This window comes from Rana temporaria, chromosome 5 (genome assembly GCF_905171775.1).
Source record: "Rana temporaria chromosome 5, aRanTem1.1, whole genome shotgun sequence".
In the NCBI taxonomy this organism is placed as follows: Eukaryota; Metazoa; Chordata; class Amphibia; order Anura; family Ranidae; genus Rana; species Rana temporaria.
Genome location: NC_053493.1, coordinates 145433752 through 145455906, shown reverse-complemented (window position 1 = coordinate 145455906; position 22155 = coordinate 145433752). Strand labels below are relative to the sequence as shown.

At 40.5% G+C, this 22155-nt stretch overlaps 1 protein-coding gene across 2 annotated transcripts in view; it reads right to left on the bottom strand.

The window, feature by feature from the left end:
* The window catches only part of ELMO1 (engulfment and cell motility 1), a 559417-nt gene that overhangs the window by 321379 nt on the left and 215883 nt on the right, over positions 1–22155 (bottom strand). For both annotated transcript variants that reach the window (XM_040353213.1, XM_040353215.1), the window contains one exon: positions 6653–6757. In XM_040353213.1, coding sequence (XP_040209147.1) covers positions 6653–6757 — 105 coding nt within the window. The remainder of the gene's footprint in view (positions 1–6652; positions 6758–22155) is intronic.

Here is a 22155-nt window from a genome sequence, read left to right as displayed (position 1 = left end):
GCTCACTTGCTTAAAAATAGATCTTCAGGGAAAATAAATGAATGTGCATGATGTGGGTGAATGCTGATCCATTTTCAGGCAGTAGGTGACCTGCATATACATCACCCGCCGTCAATGCGGACTGGTGAGTTAGACACATACAAACTCTGGACAGCCCCATTCACTTATAAAATGAATCAGAAATGAACACAGGCAAACTGATTAGGTAAAGTGTACATTATCTATACAGATGCTGCTGGCAATGGTGCTTCCTTACTGGCTTCTGCGTAAAACAAAATATATACCTGGTCTCCAAAGACAAGAATGATGTATTGCACTAGTCTCGTGTGTCTGTCTTTTTCTGCTTACTGAGCAGATAAATAAATGAAAACTGCTGACACTGAAATGTGCGATAAACTAAAAATTGTTAATAAAAACAAGTTAGTAAATCTATAAAAGTAAAACTCTTTATGGACAACTTGGAAACAGTAATCATTTAGTTCTCTTGTGCCTGCTGAGTCTTTCAGACTGACTGAGTATTCTAATTGTTGCCATAGGGCTTGGTCAAAAGGAGAACGATAAAGAGGGATGAGAGAGGAGTGAAAGAGAAAAAAGTGAGTGGGAGAAAGAGAAAAAACAAAGAGAAAAAAGAAAAAGGAAAAAGGAAAGAGAGAGAGAAAGAAAGAGGGAAAAGGGTTAAGGAGGGAAAAAAAAGGGGAGAGGAAGAAAGGAGAGAGAAGACCGAGAACAAAGAGAAGGAAGAGAGAAAGCAAGAGAAAGACTGGTGGCACATTTTATTTTGCATGAAGTTTTAGTCTTGTAATTTGCCAAATATGATCTGTTAATGTGTTAAAAAAGTGTGTAATGGGTAGATTATTTCAGGAAATATTTGCTTTAATGGATAACTGTATTATCAAATAAATTACAATTATTATTTTTCCACAGCCCCTTAATGAAAGTTCCCCACCCTTCCCCTTCCTTAGATGCATATGTAGGCAGGTGCAGTCTGTACTCCCCACTGTAGGTGGTGCTGAACCACCAAAACAGAAGTTGTGGGAAGTTCTTCTATGACTTCCTGTAAAATCCAGGAGAACAGCTGTCAAACTGGACACTGGAGCCCCACATGACCTCTGTGGGCATCTTGGGTAAGGACAGAGCTTATTAAAGGCCCTGGCCCCCTGATTTGGCATGCAATTATGCAAGTGGTTACTATAGGGACATGTTCCCTGTCAGGAACAGCGCATAGTGGCAGGGAGAGATTTCAGATGAGTAGGGAAAGTGCAGGGACTACATTACCCTTTCTCAGGAAGGCTCCCATTTGGGCATGGATTGGCCAGGCCACATTCAGACTCTATGTTGCAAATGCTGTTGGCATCATCTCAAGTTAACGTTCTTCAGCTACCCCTTTGTAAGTGGCTCTAGTCCGCTGTTCTTATCCACCGGGCCTATTTGTGCATTGTTGGGACTTTACTCATTCTGTTCTCATTCACCTTAGCCTCTGTGTGATCTCTGCTTGCCGACACACCATGCTGCACCCTGCCATTTCATACATCTGAATCTGATGTTCAAGCCCTGCTGCAAATCTCCAAATTCTCCATCAGCAATCCTATTGCCGATAACCATGTGAAGTCGGTCCCAACAGTCTTCTATGGAGCCTTCTTCTAGACTGCTGCAATCTTTTTTCACTGGTTGTGCCAACGCAGTTGATCACTATGACTTCTATGGAGCAGTCTCCCAAATGCCCAGTGTCCTACTGATACTGGCTCTGCCTGCATGGCCATTCCCAAGGACATCTATGGAGCTGCCTTCCAATTGTCTCCAGGATTGGGAGATGATCCCATAGTTTATAGGGATTTAATCAACAGATGTGGAAAAAAAATAAAACATCTGCAATTACAACAGGGAAGGGGTAGGGGTCTTTGTTAGAGCGGTAGTAAACCGCTCTTAATTTTTTTTTTTAAATAAATTGGACCCCATGCACTGTTATGTCATATTGTGCTAGTATGCACAGAATACTAGCACATTATGACAAACTTACCTGCACACAGAGCCCTCCAACACAGCACTGTCATGGCTCCCAGTTGCTTTCATCTGTAACTGGTCTCCCTCCTGGGTTTGCAGGCTCCAGGTCTATGAATGGCCAGGGCTGCATTCACGTTGCTCCCATGCATGCGCCAGGGAACCCGGCCCCGACACGGAGCTCTGAAGGGACGGCACAGGTATGCCAGCCTTTTAGAATGCATGCGCCGGTAACGTCACCAGCTGCATCCTGTATGAATCTCTCCTAAATAGTGCAAGTTTAGGAGAAATTCACTGTACCTTCAGGTGGGCCTTAGTATAGGCTAACCTGTGGGTACAAGTTAAAAAGTGGACTTTACTTCCACTTTAAGGGAGACAGGCAAAATAGATTAAACTGTATTGTACAGTTAGCATTAATTTAAACAGAGAAAACATTTTAATACGACAAGAACGTAGAATATTTTTTATTCTGATTTATTGTAGAAGTATAATTAGGAACTTAAATTGTGTAACAATATTAAATTATTTTATGTATGCTGCATATACACTAGAGAGAATCTAGTGAAACAAAACATAGTACCAATGTCAAACAGTACAAAATTTAGGTCCTGGCATATGGGATAGTTCACAAGGTGGCTGCCAAGTGCAGCAGCCATTTTTCAGATTCAGCTTTTATAACCATCCAGGGACACAACATAATCTCATACTGACTTCACTGGAAACCCTGCGTGACTGTCATTAAAAGGAATTGCTGCAACAGGACAGTAACTTTCACGATTCACTTGTATAATGAGGAAAGTTACAACACATCAGCATAAATATGCATTGACAAAAGGGACAATATAAGAATGTAAATTATCTGCACCAAAAATATAGCATTTAAAATGTATGTATGTTTTCAAAGACTAGTAGTACCTTGTAAATAAAAGTCATAGGAACAAAGATTCCAACCTTTGGATAATACTAAAATTCCAAGCACACAAAATAATGTGCCAGTAGACATAAAAATTATAATTCTGCAACAAAAATAAGATTTTTGTACTTGCCGTAAAATCTTTTTTCTTGGAGTCCGTTAAGGCAGTGGTCATCAACCCTGTCCTCAGGGCCCGCTAACAGGCCAGATTTTATGTATTACCTTGGGGAGATGCAGACTAGAATACTGCAATCACTGAGCAGCAAATGGTATCACCTGTGATGTATTTCAGTTATCTTGCAAACCTGGCCTGTTAGTGAGCCTGAGGACAGAGTTGATGACCACTGCATTAAGGGATATAAGAATTCTTTAACATTTGGAATATAATGCCACCTACAGTGGGATTGGTTACAAGTAAACAAAAAAAAAAAAAAACTTGTGGCAAAGCAGTATCAAAATGGCACATCATCCATGTGCAGGGTGTTTACTGTACACGGGTCCCCGAGAGGAGAGGGGGCACTGTGACCTGGGACATTTGCAGGAACCGATCTTCCTACATGGCTTTTCAGACAGCCACTTCTCCTCCTCCAGTGCTCGCAACTTTCCCCCACTGCACCAATCATCCCCCAAAGTCTGATGTGTCCTCCAGCCCCATGTTCTCTGGCCCCCTGTCCTCTTCCTCCGCAGCCGGCTCCCTCCTCCTCTCCTCTCGCGGCAGCTGTGGGGGATTTGTCAGGGTGAAAAGCGGAGGAAGGGTTTGGTAAATATGTCATTTACCGTCCTCCTTTTTTTTAATTGGACAAAGAGCGATTGCTAATGAACGTTCTCTATGTCCTGTAATAACAGAGCAGAGTGTGTGTTACTCTACTTCAGTTCATAAATGAACAGGCTGTCCATTCATCTTCAAATGTTCATCAAAAGCATTTGAAGATGAGGGAATGAGTTTCTCTGAAAGAAGCAGTGGCGAGATAGGCCTTCTTCAGCCCACACAACATACAGACAATGTAGGCAAGTTTCTTTTTGGTGAACTTAAGCTAGAAACGGGGATGGGAGGACAAAGTCCTGGTAAAAAAATAACAGGCAAACACTACCTCAGGCAAGGAGGAAGCCCCAAGCCTTGACACCACCTTGTCCTTATGCAAAAGCAGAAATCATTCCTTTAAGAATAAGGCGGCCAGTCCAGACACACACCTTGTAAGAATACCGGCTACAAGAAAAACCTCTTGAGTGATATAGATAAAGGAATCTCCTAGATTGTAAGTGCCAACAATTCTTCCTATAGTGAATTGAATTGGAACTGTATTGTCTGCCCTCAAGTTGTAATGGGCTGCGCAAACTGTTGGCACTATAAAAATCCTGTATTATAATAATATCTCTAATGGATTCATCAAATGACAGTTTTTGAAGCAGAGACCATATTTAGATCCCACAGAGTTACAGACGATGAGCTACATAAGCGTCTTCTGATGAAGTCACGTGGGCGTGACACTACACGTCGGGGTTGAGGGATAGGCAAAACCGGAAGTAATGCAGGAGTACGAGCTCGCCGCTCGCGGATTGTCCGCTTGTGAGACAATTTTAAAAGTGAGTGCATCAGCCACATCCTATATTTTGATACATTTTTTTACCAAACGTTACTACACTATCTGGGATCTTCCTTCCACTTTTGTACTGGCACCAAGGAAACCACATAGGTGGCTGTACCCATCATAAGGCACCACCAGCTAGATCCACTGGAGAAGGATCCCCAGAGAACCCCTGGAGGTCATCTGAAGCATCTGATTTAGTTTCATGCTGTTATCTTGCACAGTAAGGTGAGAGGCTAGTGCATACTGATGTGTCACCATATTGGATTGGCCAGGCATCGACAATTTATTCTTTGGTTATGGTGAAGGGTATCATCACTCATCCGTCATCTTTTGATTGTCCTACGTACTATCACTTTTTGATTGCTATCTGTGCCTAAGGTGGCACATGGGACTTTTTTTTACTTCATTGTTTGTTTGCATATCAAGCTGTTCACTTATTTATTGTGCAGTTCATTCATATTGTGATTGTATTAATTGCTTTATTGTGGGAATGTCTACACATTTGCATATATTGATCACTATTTGCACTTGCACTTTAAACAGGACGTTTACTATTTGTCACTATCACCAACAGCGCAGCACTGCCATTTTTACTAATTTACATACGCGACCCCTAATTCAACCGTCTCTGGATAGAATAGAAAGGCAGAAACCCGTCCCTTAATAATGCTAGGAGCCAAAGACAGGTCCAGACCCAGCTGTAGTAAGGATAGATTTGTCCCAAGGAGAAACTCCTAGGATGGGAGCCCCAAGAAATGCACCAAGTTCAGTATGCCATCCACATCCAATGATAGACCCTGCAAGAAGTAGCCTTCTTTATTTATAGCATCATAGAAATCAAAGATTCTGGGATTACCCTTGTCTCTCATAACCTGGGCTTCATAATCCATGCTGCTAAACCAACAACCATGAAATGACCTTCAATCAGGATGGTCCACTGCGACAGAGGCAGTCAAATCACCCAAAACTCCAGAATATTAATCAGGAGAGGGGATTCCTCTGGCGAACTAAGATAGCTGCACAGACAGGGTGCTCAGGACTCAAGGAAAGTCAATATGTTCAGGGGGAACGACCACCCCCTTCTTTAGGGCTCAAGCCATGGCTATGATTGGACTAGTGCTGAGATTGAATTAAGAAATGGAGGTTGTATCTGAGCTGTTGGATTAGTTATCTTGCAAGAGTTCAATCAGATATACAATCTGAAGTAGATATAGAAAGACACAGGAGTACTGTGACATATGCAGTCAAAGTCAGCAAACAACTGAGGTATCTGGGCTATAAAGTTTTGAATGACTGTAGTAAACACTCCAGCTGTGAGGGTAGCGGACTCAACCACACCCAATGGCTAAAGAGAGTTTCAAAGACAGAACAGACTCTAGGAGCAGAAGTCAACAAGATTTCATGCTGCAAAAGTTGGCACTGCCAACAGGTGTGCTGAAAGCAGCTATAAAGCTGTTGAAATGCAAACTGGGGACATCGGCGACATTGGAATTGTGGCACTGCCCCCCACCCCTGCACTCTGGTGTCTAGATTAAGATATGTTTGAGACTGTGTGGCAGTAAACAATGTTATATGTGGACTCTTACGGGGACCATGATGTAAAGGGGAACTCTGATGCCATGTCACAATTAGAGTTGGGCAGTTCAGCAAAAGTTCAGCCTGAACATCGCCTGTTCACCTGTTCAGCGCACACCTGAATTTGCAGGGTGCTCGGCGGGATGTCCGCCCGCCGAGCACCCCACAATGCACTGCACGGTGCACTGGGCATTGTAAGCCCTGAATGGGCAAAGCTTTTCCCAATCAGGGCACAGTGAATAGCACATAAGCCTTCAATATGGCCACTTTTTTTATTTTTTAAATTTGGTTCCATAGACTTTAATCGGGTTCAGAGTTTGAATTTTGGAGATCAAAAAGTTCGAGAGTTCTGCCACAAACCGAACCGGGGGCTGTGCAGCACCAACTCTAGTCATAATGTGTTGAACTTCAGCTCATTATGACATTTAAATCAATCCCTGTCTCCCAGATAAAAGCAAAAGTATGAAGTCCAGTGTCCATATAGCACACTCACACAGATATACAGTAAATTCGGTTTATTTAGATACAGTCCCTAGAAGCAGCTAACTACATAAAATATTACAGAAAAATACCTTACCCGTATGTAGGCATCTTGGTGGTGTTTAGCGAAGTACAACATATTGTCGAGAGCCAGCATTCCTGGAGGTGTATGGGTAAAATCTAATGCTGGGTTGACATTGTTCTGCAAACAATAAGGCAGACATATCATTATTAAAATAACAATTTGATCAAACACAGTTACTAGAAATTCTTATTTAAATGTACAGTTTCAGCTGAGTTTCAGTTGGGTAGGGATGAGCGGCGAAACTGTGCAAAATTGATTTAGCTATTGGCAACATTTCACATTCACTTATTCCTCTGGTGATGAGTGTTTTCACTTGAAACATTACATTTTCTGTGAAATACAGTAGAATCAATTGGAAGGCAAAACCAACTTCAACAATGTTTGACATTCATCCCTGCTACTAAAGCTGCAATTGAAATTGCAACATTTTAATGGACTTGGTTATGGCTGTAATTTGACACTACAGTTTCTAGTCACCACGTTAACCTGTCCCACCTCCCAATCACCCCTAAAGCCTTTTACCTACCTGTTCAAGCTCCTGCTAGATGTACACTAGGCAAGATATAGTAGAATCACAATAGTGCACAGCCACTGCTTAAAATCTGCCAGGCACCATCTGGCAATGTTCGTACATAGAAAAGTCTATTACCGTCCCTAAAAAGGCTCTCCGCCATTGGGGAGCGTTACAGACAGATTCCCTGTAAAAACAAATGGAGAATTTCCACACATGAACAGAAGACAATATCTGTCTAGAGACTTTGCAGCAGTGGTCATGCTGCCTGTGTGGATGGCTACACACTTGATCCAAGTATCTGACTCAGACAGTACTGAAGTCAGCAGGTAGACAGAACAACCAGTCAGATAGCAATTTCATGAAGCATTGGGGGCTCACATATTTTTTTTATAAAAGGTTTGCTTACATTTTGACAGGCCATACACGGTTCAAATTACAGCTGTTTCAGCAGGAACCAGCCGAGATTCGAGAACCGTTTATGGGCAGGCTAAATGTACCAAATTGATCAATCAATCAACTTGGGTACAACCAGCTTCGATTATCGCTAGTAGCTACTATAGTCTCTACCAATAATTATGGTCTAAACCGTCCCCGCCGGGAGAAGACAATGGCCGGCATGAGGGATTGTGTAAATTGAGCAAACTTCTTCCCTGCAGGAAATACATTTTCTCTGTGTATGGCCGGCCATACAGTTTATGGGTAGTTATAGAATGGTAAGCCAAAGTTGCTAATGATAAAAAAAAGTACATACACCACACCTAACGTAAAAGGGAGTCAAACACAGTAAAGACCAGTGTATATGGGCCTTCCTGTGTCTGAATGGCTTCTCTCCCCATACTAATCAATTGGAATGCAATATCAGCTTGAGTCAGATCAGTGAAGGACTGCAGGCCAAATGATCTGTCCATCAATTCTGAATGACCTCAACAGCTTTTTAAACGGATATCAAAGCTCAACTGCATTTGCAGCTCAAAGGCTGTGCTCCCTAAGATAGTCAGAGCACTGGTTGCTTTATAGGTGATGCGCAAGGCTGGTGGAGTATAAACTGGCATTTTAATAGTGGTTGTTTTTTTTTCCTTCTCTTCATATAAAACACAGAAATGTAAACAAAAGAATGATCCTTTAACCACTATACCACTGGTTGATAAATCTATATTTGACCTATAACTGAACCAATTTGGTAATCTAAGGCCTCGTACACACAACCGTTTTCCTCGGCAAAATCCATCAAGAAAAATGCTGGCAGAGCATTTTTACCGAGAAAAATGGTCGTGTGTATGTTTTTTTTGTCGAGAAAACTGTTGTGGATCTCGACGAGAAAAAAAAGAGAACATGCTCTCTTTTTTCTCGTCTGGAGTCTCAATTTCCTCGTTGGGCTGGTTTCCGACGAGAAACACGTTTGTTTGTATGCTTAGAAACCCGCGCATGCTCAGAATAAAGTATGAGACAGGAGCCATATTTTGTGGAGCGCACCTTCGGTAAAAGTAGCATTCGTAATGGAGATAGCACATTTGTCACGCTGTAACAGACTGAAAAGCGCGAATCGACTCTCACCAAACTTTTACCAACACGCGGTAACACAAGATTAGCAAAAGCCGCCCCAAGGGTGCCGCCAGTGGAATCAAACTTCCCCTTTATAGTGCCGTCGTACGTGGTGTACGTCACCGCATTTGAGAACGACGATATTTTGTCTTGATAGTTTGTATGCAAGGAAAGCTTGACAAGATTCTCGTCAAGCTTGACAAGAACCTCGTCGAGGAAAACAACGTTTATTTTACGACGAGATTCTCGGTCGTGTGTACGAGGCCTCAGTCTTAACCACTTGCCCACCAGGTAAATTCTGGCACTTCTCTCCTTCATGTGAAAATCACAATGTTTTTGCTAGAAAATTAATCAGAACCCCCAAACATTATATATTTTTTTTTAGCAGACATCCTAGGGAATAAAATGGCAGTCATTGCAATACATTTTGTCACACCGTATTTGCGCAGCGGTCTTACAAGCGCACTTTTTTTGGATAAAAATCACTTTTTTGAATTAAAAAATAAGACAACAATACATTTTGCCCAATTTTTTTATATATTGTGAAAGATAATGTTACGCCGAGTAAAATGATACCCAACATGTCACGCTTAAAAATTGCGCCCGCTCGTGGCATGGCGTCAAACTTTTACCCTTAAAAATCTCGATAGGCGACGTTTAAAAAATTCTACAGGTTGCATTTTTTGAGTTGCAGAGTAGGTCTAGGGCTAGAATTATTGCTCTCACTCTAACGATCGCGGCGATACCTCACTTGTGTGGTTTGAATACCGTTTTCATATGCGGGCGCTACTCGCGTATGCGTTTGCTTCTGCGCGCGAGCTCGTCGGGAAGGGGCGCTTTAAAAATTTTTTTGGGGGTTTTCTTATTTATTTTTATTTAGTTTTATAATTTTTTACACTGAAAAAAAAAAAAAAAAAAAAAATTGATCACTTTTATTCCTATTACAAGGAATGTAAACATCCCTTATAATAGAAAAAAGCATGACAGGTCCTCTTAAATATGAGATCTGGGGTCAAAAAGACCTCAGATCTCATAATTAGACTTAAATGCAAAAAAAAAAATAAAAAAAAAAAAGTAATTTTTTCAAATGACAAAAAAAAAAAATGTTTCTTTAAGAGGCTGGGCGGGACTGACGTTTTGACGTCACTTCCGCCCAGCAGAGCTATGAGGACGGGTGAAGGAGATTTCTCCTTCAGTCCCGTCCCCGCTCAGCTGCCGGACACATCCGATCCCCTCCGCCGCTACTGACGGCTCCGGTAAGCGGCGGAGGGCGCGGGAGAGCGGCGGGAGGGGGGGGGGGGCCCTTCTCCCGCCACCGATAACGGCGATCTCGCGGCGAATCCGCCGCGGAGACCGCCGTTATCGTGTACACCACCGCCCCCTGAAAAGATGAATATCTCGGTTGTGGCAGCAGCTGCTGCCGTTATCGAGATATTCAACTTTAAAAAGGAGGACGTCTTTTTGACATGGGGCGGTGGTCAAGAGGTTAATCAGCAGAAAATTAGGCTATATCCAATATTTAAGACCTGAAGAATTACAACTAGATGTTGGCTGATCATTTGTCCTCTGCATGAACTAGATGCTTAATGTATAACCTTCTGCATGATTTGATCTTGCTACCACTGTGAACTACCATGTTATTACAGAGCAGATGACCCTCTCGGGCCAAATTGCATTCAGAAGCTCAATATACCAGTGTATGGACAACTTGCCTTGAAAGAAAAAAATCCTTAGAAATCAAAATTAAACAACAGTGGAGAAGTTCCAATGCATAAAGGGAATCCAGGAAATTGTGGAAATAGATGGCCAGCAGACAAGTGTAAAGCCCTGTACACACAACCGGTTTTCCCTGGAAAACCAGTCATGTGTATGCTTCATCGCAGTTTTCCTGATAGGAAAACTGCCGAAAAAATAGAGAACCTGCTCTCTATTTTCCCGTAGGGATTCCCGGCAGACTTTTTCCCATCGTTAAAACCTGTCTTGTGTATGCTTTCCCGAGGGCAAAAAAGAATCAAGTATGAGACAGGAGCGCTAGTTCAGGTAAAACTAGCGTTCGTAACGGAGATAGCACATTCATCAGCATTCTGAACAGCAGGAAATTATCTGAAAGCACGAAGACTGAAAAGCGCGAATCGTCTCTCACCAAACTTTTACTAACACGTGACAACACGAGATCAGCAAAAGCAGCCCAAAGGGTTGAAATGGTACTTCCCCTTTATAGTTGTACGTCACCGCGATTTGGCCCGGCGGGATTTTGTATGACAGTCTGTACGCAAGACAAGCTTGGGAAATCCAATGCTTTTTTTCCTGCCAGGAAAACCGGTCCTGTGTACAGGGCTTTACTAACAATGTGATCAGAGATTTTGCAAGAAAGCTTATATTGGAATGTCAAAAATATCTACGATTTGCATTGCATTGCTAACCTTATGAAATAAAGGTATATGCTGTGACTACATAACTCCTCCAAATTCTATCCCTACTGTCAGTAAACTCAATAAAATACTGCTTTGTAAATACATCTCAGAGTAAATGATGATTCTGCTCTGTTAATTAAAACTTTCTGTGGCCGTCCTAGTCTGCTGACACAGTTTTTCATTAAATCTGAAAACTAAATGTATCCCAGTTCAGAATAATAAACAGAGTACAGCTGCTATAAATTGCATTTACTTTTTGCAATTATTATGCAAATTGCTTGAAGTAAAAACCAAATAGTCTTAGATAATAAAATGATTACAAATGAGGAAAATTAGCAAATGTGAAAATGCAAACAAACTAGATAACAAAGCAAAAAATAACACAACTAGCATTTATTTAATCAAACAATGTGAAACAGTTAAAGTGGATGTAAAGGCTCAAGGTTTTTACCTTTGTGCATTCTATGCATGAAGGTAAAAAATCTGTGTAGATCAGCCACCTCAGCTCCCCTAAAACTTACCTAAACCCCATCTAGATCTGGCTCCTCATTGGCTGAGACAGCAGTGGTAACCATTGGTAAGCCAATGGGCAGTAAGCCAATGAGGAGAGAACAGAGGAGGGGATGAGCCATGCTCAGTGTGTGAATGGACACACGGAGAAGTGGCATGGGAGCGAGACTGTTCGGGTGCCCCCATAGCAAGCTGCTTGGGGAAACTTTTTTTTTAAATTACATAAATCTATCCCCTATTTTGTAGACGCTATAACTTTTGTGCAAACCAATGAATGTACGCTTATTGCGCCTTTTTTTTAACCAAAAATATGTAAAAAAATACATATTGGCCTAAACTGAGAAATATATTAGTTATGGGGATATTTATTATAGCAAAAAGTAAAAAAAAAAAAAATCTAAAATTGTCGCTTTTTTTTGTTTATAGCGCCAAAAAAAAAAACGCAGAGGTGATCAACTACCACCAAAAAAAGCTCTATTTGTGGGAAAAAATGTACTTCAATTACAGTGATCACTGCTGGCAGCTTCTCCCCGCAATAGCTAACCCCCTCTGGGAAGCTCTCTGCTGAGGGGGTTACCTTGTGGGTGCGCTCCTGTGTCATACATTCAGCGTCCATAGCCGCTGAGTATATGACTCTACCCCCCCCCCCCTGGCGGCCGTGTCATTGGTTGACAGCAGTGGGAGCCAATGGTTGCGCTGCTATCAATCTATCCAATCAACGCGATACTCAGTGAAGAAGAGGACGCCGAGACGCGCAGAGCAGGTAAACTGGCTCAGGTAAGTAAAACCGGGGGGCTATGGAGCCCCTGATTGCCAGGTGTTTTTTCACCTTAATGCATAGAATGCATTAAAGTGAAAAAACACGAACCTTTACAACCCCTTTAACATTCAGAGGCTTAGTACAGTTTGTCATACACCACCCCCCCCCCCCCCCACAAATTAAACTCAGGTACATTAGGCTCGTGGTGTTCTTATCTAAACAAACAAAAGAGTTACAAAGAGAAGCAATAGCATGGAACCTAATAAAAAAAAAGCTGATCTTGGTAGACACATATTGTTTTTTATTCTATCTAGCTTTATCTAGCTTTAGAATTTACCAACATTATGCCTTTTATCTAGAGATCTACACACTATCCCCCTTGTCCGCTGCTATCCCGCCTGAAAAACTCCTTCACTGCCTACTCAATGTGAAAGCGCGAGGGCTTTCACACTGAGGCGATGCGCTGGCGGGAGACAAAAAAATCTCCTGTCAGCAGCATCTTTGGAGCGGTGAGAGGAGCGGCATGTATACCGCTCCTTCACCGCTCCTTCCCATTGAAAACAATGGGAAACCGCGGCAATACCGCCCGCAATGCGCCTCTATAGAGGCGCATTGCGGGCGGTATTAACCCTTTATCGGCCGGTAGCGGGGGTTAATACCGCACCGCTAGCGGCTGATTCCAGCGGCAATCCCAGTGGTATAGCGCCGCTATTTTTAGCGGCGATATACCACCACCGCGTCTCCCGCTGTAATGTGAAAGGGGCCTTAGATTGGCTCTCCTGAGGAAGCGGTACAACACCGCGAAACTAGTAGAGACCCTGACCAATCTATAAATCACAGATACCCCATGGGGGAACCCTGAGAATCTTTTTTTTTTTTATCTCTTTTTAAATGTTATCTGTATAATTCTGTTTTATTTGTAATAAACCTTTTTATACAACAATGCACATTGTTTTCTATCAGTACCGAGATAGTCCATTAACCAATTGGGCGGGTATGCTACAGGGTTAGCTTCAGCAACTATTCCCTTGCCCCCAACCCCTCCTGTTCCTCTATAGTAATCTGGATGATGGTACGTTGTTATGAATTATTATATTTCCTTACATGAGGCGATACTCCAAATTTCTCACATATCTAGCTTTATCAATATTAAAAAAACAAATGTTTTACCACAGATTAATGTTAATAATTAGAAGTAGTCTCCCAAAACTATATTGTGTTTGAACAGATTGTAGGTTCTAAACAGAGCTTTTTTTCTCAGAAAATAGGTGCAGGAACTCAACCACGACCCTGTTCAGATTTCACAAAAAGTAGGAGGGTCTTAAAGGGGCATTGAATACCAGGATTGCATTACATACAGAGTACAGGGGGGTTACACACAGAGTGCTGAGCTGTCACTTATAAACACAGAAACTAGACTTCTGTGTTTACAAGTGATTGTGGTGAGCAGGCACCAAAGGGTCTGAGCCAGAGCTTCCCCCAAGTCCCCCCTGAAAAAAAGCCCTGGTTCTAAATATATATCCTTTGTTATACCTTTTAAGATCTCTCAAAAACATAGAACCATATACAGTAGCAAATGTAGCTCAGAAAAGGTACGGGTCAATCCCAGTTCAGAATAATAAAGATGATAGATGATTATTTCCAGAATATTGAGCAGGATGAGGAAGAATTCTCAATTTATTTTCTAAGCACATGCCTTCCTATCTATTCATGATTATTTTTTGCTTTTAAAAGCTCTGGGCAGCATGACACGGGTCATTTTCCAAAGCTATGCATAAATATATTAATAAGGCAAATGGCATTTGTGTAGTCCTATGTTCAATTTATTATAATAGAAATTACTTTACAGAATTAGTATATCTTGTAAAAGTATTATGACAGGTCTATAAATAACATGCAAAAAAAATCAGTATATAAATATAATGACTAATAAAAGCAGTGGAATGTTTAAAAGGCTATAAAATTAGAGCAGGGACATTTACTGCGATCCTCTGTTAGTACTGCATAAAGCTGCTCAGGTGTTACTAAAGTGAATATTTTCTTGATGTTTTTAATTCATGACAAGTAACAAAAATACTAAAAAAATTATCGAAATACATTTCTAGTGGTTTAATGTATTGATAAGAAATGCATGGTTCATTCTTTGGGAACCTATTTTCTACAGTTCACATGGCTTTCTTCATCTGCCAATTAATGGGCTCATATCCAAACCACTGGTACATGGGAAGAGGAGCGAAATGGAAATGATCTACTGAATCCACTAAAGCCTATAGATAAAAAAGGAGCTGCACAAAAGCAGCCAATAGCTTCAAGTGCAGTCAGAATATAGTTAAAGTGGATGTAAACCCGAATTTTTTTTTCATTTATTTTTTTGCCGTCACAATGTAGAGTATAGGATTTTCATCTGTGCCCAGTCTTGCCACACAGAGTTAATCCAGCTCTGAGCAATCTTCTTTTATTGTTCAGTGAAATAAAACGGACTTACAGTGAAAAACTTTAGTCCGTTCCGCCCCCTTGCTGTGAGTGACAGGTTATTTACATATCTCATGCACTAGCCTGGAGACAGGCATTATTTTTTAATTCCCACCCCCACTCCTTTTCTGAAGTCATGTGGTTACTTTTCTGGATTTTGACTGGATGTTAGTGATCATAGCAGAATTTAGTGTAAGGGGAGTGTAGAGGTGGGTGGGGAGTCTACTGACATCACCACTCCACCCACCGAGCTCCAAACAACAGATCCAAACACAGAATCTGCAGTTTTTCAGTTCTTATAACAAATATTTGACAGGTAAGGATACATGCAGGAGACATCTATATCCTTAAAGATCAGCACTATGGCAGTAGTTTAGAAAGGATGAGATTGGGTTTACATCCACTTTAATTCTGACATTATTCTCATCAAAAAAGGCAGCATGGAGTCACAAAAAGAAGCAAGAAATCCCTTCAAAGTGAACAATCCTGAAAGTCTCCATTGGAATATTTTATCTCTGCCCCTGTTTCAATGAGACTTTACATAAGTTTCAGTCCCAGTGACAAGGGTCATCAGGAGGAACAGAGTGGGTGAATCTTGGGATACATACAGCAAAGAAAACCTGAATGAGGTTGTGAACCTTCTTAACACAAAATAAAATTGTCCTATAAAAGATACTACTGATATACTAAGATTTACAATCAGAAAATTTCAAGTTAATACTGTATATTCAGCTTGTCAACCCTCCTTTAAACTCCTTTTATTTATTTTTACCCTTTATTGTGTGTATTTAACCACTTCCATACTGGGCATTTTGACCCCCTTCCAAGGCCAATTTTCAGCTTTCCGTGCTGTCACATTTTGAATGAGAATTGTGCGGTCATGCGATGCGACGTTGTACCCAAATTAATTTTGATAATTTTTTCCCCACAAATAGTGCTTTCTTTTGGTGGTATCTGATCACCTCTGTGGTTTTTATTTTTTTGCACAATAAACAAAAAAAAAAGAGCGACAATTTTGAAAAAAAAAAACACAATATTTATTACTTTTTGCTACAATAAATATCACATTTTTAAAAAAAAATTAAAAATGTTTTCCTCAGTTTAGCCTGATAAGTATTCTTCTACATATTTTTGGTAAAAAAAAAATCACAATAAACATATATTGATTGGATTGCGCAAAAGTTATAGCATTATTTTTACTAGTAATGGCGGCGATCTGCGATTTATGTCAGGACTGCGATATTGTGGCGGACAGATCGGGCACTTTTGACACTATTTTGGGACCATTCACATTTACACAGTGAACAGTGCTATAAATATGCACCGATTACTGTATAAATGTAAGAATAGGGGGGGGGGGGGTAAATTTGGAACTTTAAATGAGGTGGTTAGTAAACTACCTCCATCCCTGGTTGTATATCAGATCAGATCAGATCCCTGCACATGCTTCATTTAAAGTCCCGCTCTCTCTCTTTCTTTGTTTTTGTATAAATGTAACTGGCAGGGAAGGAATGTGTTCCCTAGGGAGTGATTCTAACTGTGGGGGGAGGAGACTGACTGGGGGAGGTGACCGATCAGTGTCCCTATGTACAAAGGACACGCCATCGGTCCCTGACAAGACGTGGATCTCTGTGTTTACACACAGAGATCCACGTCCCTGCTCTGTGACAAGCAATCGTGGCTGCCCGGCGGACATCGTGGCCGCCGTCACGCGCATCGGGTCCTCAGTGATGTGGCGAGTGCAAGTCATGACATCCGCCCTGAGGGACGAAGGGTTCTTGCAGACGTCATATGACTATACGCCGGGCGGAGACAGGTTAATTGTTTGTCTTTTACTTTTTTTTTTTTTGCTTTCTGTGTTTTCTATCTATCTATGAGAAAAAGTTAAATAATACATGTATTATTATATGTGTTTAATGAATGTATTTATGTGAACTTTATAATGGTTTGTAATTTAAAAAAATGTTTTTGTAAAGTCTGTAAAAGATTTTTATGTGAAAAAATAATAAAAATAATTTATAACATAAATAATGCAGGGCCACGGTTGGGCACAAGAACAGGCCCAGAATGGTTACATGCCGCGGTTGTAACCTTCAGAAGCCAATACAAGCTAAATGCATCATTTGAAGCCATACAAAAAATAAACACCTTTCATGTCGATTCCAAATCATTGCACCGATATGGCAAGATTTCACTGAAATCACCTGATTTTAGCTGAAATTTCTAAAAATTAAAACTTCTAATATAAATCATTCTTAGTAATGACGCCCAAAGTTTCTTAAAGGATGTCTGGAGTTAAGATAAAATCACTTGTATACAATGCAACCAGTTGGGTTGATATTTCATAAATGCTCTTGTTCCCCCAAATTGAAACCTGGAGCTAAGAGTGTCTACATAACACTGAGATGAATAATGCCACGTACACACGATCAGTCCATCCGATGAAAACAGACCGATGGACCGTTTTCATCGGTTAACCGATGAAGCTGACTGATGGTCCGTCGCGCCTACACACCATCGGTTAAAAAAACAATCGTGTCAGAACGCGGTGACGTAAAACACAACGACGTGCTGAAAAAAACGAAGTTCAATGCTTCCAAGCATCCGTCGACTTGATTCTGAGCATGCATGGATTTTTAACCGATGGTTGTGCCTACTAACGATCGGTTTTTGTCCTATCGGTTAGGAATCCATCCTTTAAATTTAAAACAAGTTGGCTTTTTTTAACCGATGGTTAAATAACCGATGGCACCCACACACGATCGGTTTTGACCGATGAAAAGGGTCCATCAGACCATTCTCATCAGTTGAACAGATCGTGTGTACGTGGCATTACAAGTGCCTAGTGCTTGTACTTGGGACAGTCTTTCTGTTGGACCACTAGCTATTGCCCAAATATGGTGTCCAAAGTTAACTCAAGAATCTTATTATATGAAAACCAGAAAGCCGAGCACTAAAAGGAACTGATCCAAACCATTAAGTATATCTATATTATAGATACCCGTAAAAGCTTTAAAAAAAATGTGTTCACTTAAGTACTTGAATTTTCCTAATTGATATAGAAATGACAATTTTTTAAACTGATCTAAAAAGGTAACCACATTGACATCTCAAAAAAAATAAAAAATAAGTCTGTCTTGAAAAAGTGCCCTTAAATGAAAATCATACGTTAGATTACATCCATCCAAACAAAAGCCAGCGAATGTATAATCAGCCTGGATCTGCGACTACTCCAGCTGAGAATTTGTCATCCATCTAGATTAATCATCTAGCCTGGGAGACATAAACAGCAGCTGTCAAAACTCTGCACTTGTAAATCAGTTCTGAATGTCATCCATTCCCTGACAGCAAAGCATGGTCTCCAGGGTCCACACAATGGACCATCATTCATTATTAAGCAGCTATCCAATGCCTTTTACACAGTAAATTAAGAAATGTCCTACAAATATTTTAGTATACACACACAATCCTTTTCATTAATTTTACTAAGCATGTTTCTGATGATAGTTGAGTCAGCGAATATATTAACTTATTATAGTGAAAAAAATCACTATAAAGTGCTTTACTATGCATCACTTTTACCGTCACGTGTTGCATTTGCTAATTTACTAAATTGAAATATTCACAATATTATTTTATATACACATACTGTGAGTACTAAACGTTGGCTACATGAATCAATTTGTATAAATAATTAAATTCCCAAATAACATCACACAGGTTATATTTAACTATGAATTGCTTCAAATTGGAAAAAATAATTGTGCGTTTTTATAGGGTGTGCATTGCAGAATGCAGTAAAATAATACATTTAAAGAACAGATAAAATACAGATCTATTTAAAACAGAAGCTTTCAATGGCCAAAAGATTTGAACTTCAGGTAAACAGCTAGATATACAGTTAAAACACATTTCCAACCATTGTTTTATCTGCAAAAAGATTAGCATTTCTGCCCATCCGGCTATACAGTATATACAAACCAGCCACACTGACTTTCCTGCAGAGCTGACGCCAGAATGGGGGGGGGGTATAAAATCTGAATCCCCATTTAGATTTTAAAAGCAGAGGTTCCGCCTTTTTTTTTTTAAAGCCAGCAGCTACAAATACGGCTGACTTTAAAAAAAATGGACACTTACCTGTCCAGCGCGCCCGCGATGTCAGCAGCCGAGGCTAGGCAATCGCTCGGTCCTCGGCTGCTTCCGCCGTCATCCTCGGTGAGGGAATCAGGAAGTGAAGCCTTGCAGCTTCACTGCCCGATTACCTACTGCGCATGCTCGAGGATCACGGTAAGGATGGTGTGTTCAGGGTGATGCACAGTGTTAGTTTTCAGACACACATTTTCTCTAACAAACCTCTGAGGGCCTCACAGAACAGTAGTTATACTGGGATTAAATTACACACAGGTGGACTCAATTTACTAATTAGTGACTTCTGAAGGCAATTAGTTCCATTTGATTTTAGTTAGAGGTATCAGCATAAAGGAACTGAATACAAATGCACACCACACTTTTCAGATATTTGTAAAAAAAAAAATGAGAACCATTTATCATTTTCTTTCCACTTCACAATTATGTGCCACTTTGTGTTGTTCTATCACATAAAATCCCAATAAAATAAATTTACCTTTTTGGTTGTAACATGACAAAATGTGGAAAATTTCAAGGTGTGTGAATACTTTTACGAGGCACTGTATATGATTTTTTTGTGGGATTTAAAGTAATCTTTGGGCCTAAAATGATTTTTACATTTTATAAAAAGGTTTTGGGACTGCAGTGGTAAAATGCCTACCTTCCAATCTCTAATGCTGCGTTCACACGATCATTTTTCGGGTTCTAAAAAATTACTTTTTTCAGGCTCTAGAAAAAACAGTTTTTTTCAACTTGATCATTAAAACGGCCTTGCCTACACACGATCGTGAAAACAAAATGCTCTAGAAAAGCGCAGTGACGTACAACACGTACGACGGCACTATAAAGGGGAAGTTTCATGCGGATGGCACCACCCTTGGGGCTGCTTTAGCTGATTTTGTGTTAGTAAAAAACGATTCGCGCTTTTCTGTCTGTTACAGCGTGATGAATGTGCTTACTCCATTACGAATGGTAGTTTTACCAGAACGAGCGCTCCCGTCTCATAACTTGCTTCTGGGCATGCACAGATTTTTCACGTCGTTAAAGCCCACACACGACCATTTTTTACAACCTGAGAAATGACAACTTTAAAAACGCTGTAAAAAAATAGAGCATGTCCGGAAAAAATTTTGCCCATTTTTTAGAACCCCGAAAAATGCTCTGAAGCCCACGCACGATCGTTTTTAATGACAATAAAAGAAACTTCATTTTTTAGAACCTGAAAAATGATCGTGTATACGCGGCATAACACTGCGCCCTCTCTTCTACCGGTTTCAATGGAGGCTAAGCGGGGAATGCACACTGCCATTGTTGAGTGGAGTGGGGTAGTGGGTAGATGGTGGGTCGGCAAAATAAACCTATGCCTAAGTAGATAGAAATCCTTCCACCGGCCCTGGTTTTCATCTTCTGCTGTATACCTGCCCCCAGCCTGTGACTGGTCAGATAAGGAGCAGAATTGGAACTTTTCACTCCGTTTTCTTTCTTTCTGTCAGTATGTTCCTTGCTGCCAACGCTGTATCCTGGCCTAGGCCAACAAGGCCCAGGCCTAGGGCATCACTTTGCAGGGGGGCAGCACGGAAAGAGTTCCCGCCGGCTTGTGCTACACTGTTCGTGTAAAACAAGTTGCTTCTAATTTTGACTGTCCTATCTTCCTGGACCACAAACCTTCCTCACTGTGCTATATCTTTTATGTTTTCTGCTGCACCATTGGCATGGTTATATCTTCTTAGTCCTCTCCATAAAATTATCCAAAATTTGTGCTTAAAGTAGAACTATAGGCAACACTTTGGATAGAGTAAGGGAGGGTTATAGCCCCTGACCGTTTATTGTTTTACCATCCTTGTCCCATTGCAGAGATTTCCCTTCACTTCCTGCCCCATAGCCAAACAGGAAGTGAGAGGAAATTTATGCAAAGTAAGGGAATCCAATGCCCCCCCCCCCAGGCCCTAAGAACTAATGTCCTCACTCGAAAATTTCAGGGCAGGTCTTAAACAGAAAGGGGTGTGGCCTTGTCAGAAAGGGGTGGACCATATTTAAATTAAGGGGTGCACGAGTTTAGTCAGGCCTAGGGCAGCACAAAACCTAAATACACCACTGCTTGCTGCTGTTCCTTCCTCCAGTCAGTGTTACTGTACAGGGGATTTCAAAAGTTTAATCACAAATCAAGATAAAGGACTTAAACTTGTTCATTAAAACATACACTAAAAAAAAATCTACCTGAAGCTTGCCATTAAAAATGCATTTCAAGTGTGACCTGGACATTTTATAGATAGGCAACTCCTATCCTCATATTGATTACTGGTTCCAAATTAATAACTACTGCAGTAGGGAATAAAACACAAAAGGTACAGTCTGAACCTTTCAAATAACTGTTTGGCTTTATTATGACGCAATTGAAGGTTTTTAAAACACATGATTACGTAGGTATCACATTAATACTACAATTGTACGTCTATGGTAACAAGGGGCGTAACATAGGCAGACCAATTCTAATCAGGACTCGAAAGAATGCAAACATGTAATGAAAACATTATTAGTGCCGTGTGCACAGTGAGGGCAGTGTGTGCAATACATATAAAACAGAATACAATTATACACAGAACTTACAAATTTCTTTTACAAAGTGAAAAAAATGAACATTTTCACATGAAAATTATTGTAACAAAAAAATAATGAATTGGTTAAACATTTTAGTGAACTGACCCGTTTGTCTCCTGAGGAAACCCAATAAAAAGTAAAACAGGTTTCTTTTAAGGAGAATGTATAGCGGTTTCGTACATAATTTATTATGGCTAGAAAAGGAAAATGTTTAAAAATAGTATTTTTTTTTAGCTGACTAAACCTAAAATATTGCAGGCGAGGCTTTAGGCACCATTTGACATTTCGCATGCTTTCCCTTTGCTGTTTACAAAACTCATTAGCTCAACCAGAAATGTATACACCAGGCAAAAACTCATTGCAACATCTCACCTTTGACTAAATCAGATAATTTGAGCCTCAAAATCTGGTGTGCTCTTTAGCGAATTGTTCTCTGGAAAATATTTGTATATGGATTAAGAATAAAAAAGAAATGTAAAAGTTGTTTAAAAAAGCATAAACTTGGAAAAAAAAAAGATAAAAAAACGGACCCATAATCACTAATAATGACTTTCCAAGGGGATGTTGTGCATTTGCA